The sequence below is a fragment of the Equus asinus genome, chromosome 2 (assembly GCF_041296235.1).
Source record: "Equus asinus isolate D_3611 breed Donkey chromosome 2, EquAss-T2T_v2, whole genome shotgun sequence".
Lineage (NCBI taxonomy): Eukaryota > Metazoa > Chordata > Mammalia > Perissodactyla > Equidae > Equus > Equus asinus.
The window spans coordinates 67226309-67233513 of record NC_091791.1 but is presented as its reverse complement, the minus strand read 5'-3'; the positions used below and the strand labels follow the sequence as shown (position 1 = coordinate 67233513).

Here is a 7205-nt window from a genome sequence, read left to right as displayed (position 1 = left end):
ATGCAGGTCCCCTCCAGGCGCCTTGAGCAGGCACCCCATGACTACCCCAGACTGAGGGTGAAGGCCCTGGAGCTTCGGGGGTGTGTCTGGTAGAAGCGGGGGCGGGGGCTCCAGCTCCTCCAGGCACACTTGGACCAGGTGGGTCGTCCTGGGGGGCGGGGCGGTGACAGTCGTCTTTCCGAGCTCCTCCGGACACATCTGGGTTCCTGGCGACCCACAGAGGCACCGGGGTGCGCTGGGGCTGGGAGTCCGGGCGGAGGAAAGGGGCGAGAAGCGAGGCGGGCCCAGGGCAGAAATTGGAGAAGCGAGGTGGGGGAGGAGGGAAGGCGAGGGAAGGCGAAGGAAGGAGGCGGGGAGTCCTTCCTGGGGCAGGAACCCGGGCCCCCCTTGGCGGAGCCGGCCAGCAAGCGATTCTGCAGATGGAAGGAATTAAGTGGGAGGGGGAGGGTCCTACCGTGATAGTGAGAAGAGGGAGGGAGAAGTGTGTGTGTGGGTGTCTGTGTGTCTGGCTCTGGGAAGGGAGGGGGAGAGACAGAGAGACACATCAGACTAGACGAAAAGAGAAAAGAGAGAGTCAGAGACAGACTGATCCCCAGGGAAAGTCGACGAGACGGACATAGAGGGGGGACACAGGAGATATTCGTTTAAGAGAGAGGGGAGAGTATGAGAAAGGAAGGAAAATAGGAAAGGAAGAAAGGAGAAAAATGAAATAACTGGAGACGATTTCGGAAGCACGAGAGACAGAAGACAGCCGAGAGCCGAGCGAGACCAGACTGATTTGGTGGGGCCTGTGCCGAGCTCCAGCCGGCTGCGGGAGCTGGGCTTGGCGGGCGGGGGCCGGGGTGGGGCTTGGGAGGGCCCGCCCACGGGCGGGACAGCGCCGAACTGCACCTGTAGGCGAGCCCCGTTTCCCCGCTTACCCCGCCCCCGCCACTCCATATTCATAGAGACGGCCAATGGAGGGCGAGGACGGTGCCAGAGGGGGCGGGGCCTCGCCACCCCTGGAGCGGCCGCCGAAGGGGTCAGCTCTGAGGCAGATAGCGGATCCCGGGGCGGGGCGGGGCGGGGCGGCGCGGAGGGGGCGGGCCCAAAAGTTTCCTGCCCAACTTTCGCTGCCTCCTTCCTCCGCCCGCGCGCGTTGCGGCGGCAGTCGCGGGGAGGCGGTGGCGGTGGCGGTGGCGGTGGCGGAGGCTGAGGGCAGTCTGCAGGGCGCAGGGCGCGGGGCGATCGCGTCGGGGCTCGGGCGGCGGGCAGTGGGCTCAGGCTCCCCGGTGCCCGCCCCTCCGCCTGGGGTGGGGGGCCGCGAGCGGGCGGCCGGGGAGGGGCCGGCACCGCCTCCGCAAAATGAGCCTGCTGTCGGCCATCGACACGAGCGCTGCCTCGGTGTACCAGCCGGCCCAGTTACTCAACTGGGTCTACCTGTCGCTGCAGGACACGCACCAGGCGAGCGCATTCGATGCCTTCCGGCCCGAGCCGCCCGCCGGCGCCGCGCCCCCAGAGCTGGCCTTCGGCAAGGGCCGCCCGGAACAGCTGGGCTCGCCCCTGCACTCCAGCTATCTCAACAGCTTCTTCCAGCTGCAACGCGGAGAGGTGGGTGCCCCCGCGCGCTCCCGCCCTATGTCGACCGCGCCGGGCCTTTTCTATCGGCCCCGCTCTTCTGGCCTGGCCCGGCCCGTCTCTGTATTGCCCGGCCCTGCTTGGCTTGGCTTCGCTCAGCTCTGCCAAACTCGCTACCCGAAGTCCCTGGGCCACCGGGAGTGCGTTACCTCCTGGCTGAGCCCGGCTTGGAGCAGCTCAGGCGCAGGCGGGGCCCTCTCGCCCCCTTTTCCAGCCTGGTTGCCCTGCTCCAAGGGGACTGGGTGGGCCCCGGCTGGGCTAGGGGCTGCCGATTCTCTCCAGACGGCAGAGGCGCGGCCAGGGCGGGGAGCCCCTTCCAAGTGTCCTTTCCACTCCCAGCCCCATCCCCCTCTTGGCCACCGCTGGCTGGGAACTAGAGTGCGGATTCTGCTGTGAGCTCCTCTGGAGGAGCCTAAAATCTTTCCTCGTCGGAATTCAGTGGTTCCTAATCCGAAGGGCACCCTGGGGAGCAGTGACTCGCCTAGAGGGCTTTTCCTGCTGTTCTCACCCAGGGACCCCCAGATACATCCTCCAGCTGCTTGCTCTCCTCAGCCACATAGGAAGTGGTTTTGGAGGGCTTGACCCCACAGACTGCGCTGTCCCCCGCCCTCCCAGCCTGGAAGGAAATGAAAGGGAAATCCTCTTGAGCTCTTGGGAGGGGGCCTAGATAGGGGGAGAGGTTCCAGCTGCCCAGTGCCTTCTCCAGAAACCTGGGCGGGCTGCGTTGTGAAGTCTGCCTGTTGGGTGGATTCTGTTACAGAGTCGAAGGGGCAGTGCATCTTTCCCAGCTAGATAAATACACAGATTGCCAGGACCTCCCAGCCCCTTTTGAAGGGTCTCCAGAGCCTTCCTGGATACCACTTCTCTCTCCCCTCAGCTGGACTCCTCCTTCTCCACTCCCACTTAGTCCTGTCTCATTGGGGAATTTCAGACACCCTTCTGTGGCCTTCTCTCACTCCCCTGCTGGCAACGCTCTCTGCAAAAGTACAGAGGGAAGGGATGGGGGAGAGGACATGCGTGAGAGTCACTTTCCTTCTAGACCTGGGCAGACCAATTAGTTTTAGGAGAGTGAGAGTCCTGAATGGTTTGAGGGAGAAGGTCTGTGTATGCTCCAGTGTGCTGGGGATGAGAGGCAGAGATAGAGGGTCACCCTTTCTGGCCCTCTAATGTGTTCGCCTCTTCCATTAGTGGCCAGAAGAGACATGGACATGTAAAACACTGGCCTAAGGCCTAGAGGTGGGCCAACACCAGGCGAGCTGAGAAGGGCTGGTTGACCTGTGTTGGGCTGGCTGGATATAGTTGAAGGAGATGAGTCTGGAGAGGCACCTTTTGGTGCCAGGCAAAAACATTTGTATGCCGAAGCTCTTTGTAAACTGTAAAGCACTCTCTCTGCATGAGGAATTGTTCTTGGCTGGGAGTCTTTGTTTCTTGTAAGAGAGTTTGCTCCTTCAGGGAACTGGCTTCAGTGACCAGTAACTTTGGAGGACAGTTTGTGGGATGTTTCTTTAGTATCTGGGTCTTTTTGGTTGTTTGTTCTCTTACCAAATATTTGTTGAGCTCCATGTGGGCCCCTGGGGATTCAGTTACAGGCTAATTGGGGCCGGCCCCAGATTAGGAGACAGAGAAGACAATACAGTATGAATGGTGGGTGATGTCATGGGGGTCTTGTGGGAGCCCTAAGGGAGGAAGGTGACCATGACCCACAAGTCAAGTGTGGGGGGATGTCGCTAATCAGCCTCTACTAGCCTTCCTCTGTTGCCACCTGTGGTGGCCTTGTTCCCTGAAATGTGGGTCTCTGCTGAGAGGGCCTGGGATTTTTTGGCCATCAAGAGTCCCCTGTGGGAGTTGGATGTTTTGTCTCCTCTTGGAAATTTCTGGCATCCCGTCTCCCAGCTGGGTCTCAGTGAGACCTGCCTCCTGTCATTTCACTGCTGCTTATCTGCTTACCTCAGTTTCCCCCTGAAAAGGCACATTCCTTTGCTGAGGCCAGTGTAGAAGGAGCTGGTAAAGGTTTTCTAGAGCAATGGTGGAAAAAGCCTTTCATGACCTGATTTTGGGGGAACACCCTGTTTCTGTCTGGGCCTCAGTTTACCCATCTGTTAAATGTAGTCTCTGCTATCCCCCAGGGTGTTGTGTATGGGATTTGAGAGCTGTACAAACAAGAGAGGGTGTGCCTTGAGGCTAGGTTGAAGGAGGTAGGAGGGGCTTCACCTATGCTCACAGGCCAGTGGCTTCCTTGGATGGGCTGGAGGGCTGTGCCTGTTGACTTCTGAAAGGCTCTCTTGGCTTCAGGATCACTCACTCTCCCTTCCCACCGACTTTGCCTCCTAAACCCTCTTGGAGCCCCAGTTGTGCTCCTGGGGACGGGCCTTTCCTGCATCCAGGACTTAGCTGGTGATCTAATATGGCTCCAAAATAGCAACTGGTTGAGAAGGCAAGAAAAAATACCCCCCACCTGAACACCACCAAGGAGTGGTTGGAGAAGAAACAAGTCTGTGTGGGCTGGAGGGGACTCTATGAAGGGACCTAGGGGCCCAGGAGATTCGCCATTCTGTGCAAGGCCTGGCAGGCCCAGTGGCACTGCCTGTGGATGTGACTTGCATGCTGACCACTGACCACCGCCTGTCTGTGCCAGTCCCTGTGCCAAGAGCCCACCCCCTCCTGCACCACCCCCAGGCTGTACCCACCACAATAGCGAAACACTGTGAATGCAGCTGGGATTTGGGCGGGGGCGGGGGGGCAGGATGAGGACATGGGGGCACAGAAGCCCATTGTGCCCCTGGAACCTCAGCTCTGGAAGCTGAAGATAAGCCAAGGGTTCTGAGTGGAACAGTGGCCTGAGAGCAGAGACAGAGATGGCAGCGTTTGTGTGCAGGTTGCAGGAGGTAGCACCAGGAGGTGACCTGGATGCTCGTCAGGGCTCCTCAGTCTGTAGTAAGGAGGCCAGGCCAAAGCAGCTTCAGGCACTTTGTGCAGTTTTTTAGAAGGCCTCTGTGTCCAGAGACGACTCTCTGAATCCCTGTTTCAACCCCTGGTCTGTGGCAACGATATATGTCTTTGGAGAGAGACTCCTCAGGCTCTTGGCTAAGCCCCTCCTCTCTCTCCAGGTACCAGGGAAGGTTCTGGAGGGAGTGGGGGTTGGGCAGCATGTGGGTCTTCTCTGCCAAGTTTTGTTTGGAATTTAAATTCACAGCAGAGTGGGGGCTGTGGAACTCCCCCTCCAGAAAAATAGAGTTACCACCTTCTCGAGTGTTATCTTTTGGGCCCCTCACTGGGATGCCCAGAGCCCCTCCTGGGTAGTCCCTGTACCCCCTCAGGGGGAGATGTGGCTGTCCTGCTCCAGGTCAGATGCTTAGGGCAGCCATTTTCTTTCCCTCTTCCACCAGGGACAGATGTGGCATGAAGATTTGGCCCTACAGTCAAGTGATGCTTTGTGGGGGTTGGGGAGGAGGCTTTGGGGTCAAACACATTTGGAACGCGTAGCATACTGCCCTTCCCTCGGAGATGCACAATGCCCACTAGCACAGTAAAGGCTCTGAGAAGTCCTTCAGTACAAAACCTGTTAACCTTTCTTCAGCCCAACATTTTCCATACCTATTTGAGCAGAGTACAGTCTTGGTACAGAACACCTTCCAGTGTTCTTCTAAATGTCCCCAGGCCTAGGGAATGCTCTGTTAGAGCACACCTCTCCTTGTTGGATAGTTACGACCCTGAGGAGGCTTGTCCTGGAGCTGTTAACCCAGGTGCCCTCCCAGGTCCTAGTACCATCTTCTGCAGCACTGAAGACCCCTCCTCTTTGCCACTCTGGTCTGCCTATTGGAGATTTATGAACAGCAGCAAAGGTATCCCAAGGCTTAACAGATGGGGCTTCAGTCCTTCAGCACAGACAGAGCATTTGATGGTAGGGTCCTGCTTTAAAGGTCCCCAGGTCTGGACAGTCTTTTGCAGGTTTTGATGTGTCACTGTGCCCACCACAGGTGTCGAGGAGCCAAGCAGCTGCCCAGCTAGTGCAGATGTGTAGAACAAAGCCACATCTCTGTTCATGAGGATGGAAGTTTGTCTCACTGGGGCTGAGAGTAGGCTTCAGGAGCTGAAGTTTGCTCCCAGCAGCCTTTGTGGTCTGTGTGGGGTGGTGGGACCAGCTCCAGGTCCTAGTAGGAATGGCCATTCCAGCCTAGCCAGGAGCTTGGGAGGATGCCCAGCTCCCTTAGCCACCCCTGGAAAGCTGAGCTCTGACTCGGGCAAGGACGACTGTCGTTCAAGGGCCTGTTGGCTGAGGTGGCCTGACCTTCCCTCTGTCAAACTAAGTTAACTGGGCAGGCCTGAGCTCATAGAGGAGGCCACACCTCATGGACCTTGTGAGTCAGGTGGGAGGGAGGAGAGCAGGCAGCATTAGTAATTAATAATTAGCAGAGGCAGAGAGCCTGGTGCTGTCAGCACCAAGGGGAGGGCCCTGCAGAGAAGATGGCCCTTGAGTAGCAGTCCCTTCTCTGGGGTGGTGCTATATTCTTGGCGTCTCTTTCTTCATAGCTCCCATTTTACAGAAGAGAAAACAGAGGCCTGACAAGTCACCCACCGTGTCAGTAGCAGAGCTAGATCTAGAACTCTCTGTAGTCCAAGCACAATTGTCTGTGGCTCGTCCTGCTGGTCTCCAGGTTGGCTGTCACCTGGATCATTCTCTGGGCCCCACTGCAGGGCAGCAGTAACCAGGGGCACTCTGTCAAGCCTCAATGCCTCTGATGTTTTATGTCTGATCCCAAACCTTTTGAGGAGAGGTAGGTGTTGGTTTCCTCGTATACCCCTGCTCCAGCTGCTTCCCAGAAATGTAGCACAGGGTTCCGTGGGTTCTGAGTCCACAGGTGGCCTGGCTTGGGAGATACAAAGGAGATGGACACTGAGCACTTCTGAATACTTTTGTCTCATATCATAGCCTGTGTACACCATCCCCATTGTCCACATGGGGGAAACTAAGGCTCTTCAAGAGAAGGATGAAACAGTTAGGGAATCAGTGGCAGAGCCAGGGCTCCAGCCAAGGTCTCAGGATATTTGATCTCTCCTGTGTGTGTGTTTATTCTGTCTTCCTCTGGCTGTACTGATCTTCTTGAGGTTTCTGAAAACACCAAGCAGTCCCACTCCTTGAAGCTTTTGCACTCGCTATTGCTTCTACCTAAAATGCTGTTCCCTCCCCTTGTACAGCTGACGGATCCCAACTTCTTTGTGACGAAAGTGGATGCCCCGTCTCTGAGAGGCTTTACCTGGCTGCTGTGGGGGGCACACCTCCCTCCAGCTTCCATGTGCCTCCAGCTTCTGTACATGACAGATGAGTTGTACACGCTTCTGGTAAACCATGTCTCACCAATGGTCTTGCTGTGAAAAATGCACTGTATCTGTCTGTCTCAATAGCGTTGTTATCAGCACTCTGAGAGTAGGAATCCTGTCTTTCCACTTTGCAGTCCTAGCATCCGATGCTTAGTCACTACCTGGGACATACTGGGTGCTCAGTTAAAATTTACTGGGTAGCCGGGTGGATGGATGACTTGAATTGAGCCCTCTCCTCCTCTCTTCCTTCCCCAAACTTGTGACTGTGT

The 7205-nt window shown here is 57.2% G+C and overlaps 1 protein-coding gene across 2 annotated transcripts in view; it reads left to right on the top strand.

The window, feature by feature from the left end:
* The first annotated feature begins 1139 nt into the window (after positions 1-1139).
* Positions 1140-7205, top strand: part of ZCCHC24 (zinc finger CCHC-type containing 24) — a 67946-nt gene continuing 61880 nt past the window's right edge. Inside the window, exon 1 of one of the 2 annotated variants that reach the window (XM_014837251.3) lies at positions 1140-1590. In XM_014837251.3, coding sequence (XP_014692737.1) covers positions 1345-1590 — 246 coding nt within the window. In that variant the 5' untranslated portion in view covers positions 1140-1344. The remainder of the gene's footprint in view (positions 1591-7205) is intronic. The other variant, XM_044761108.2, reaches the window with a different exon arrangement.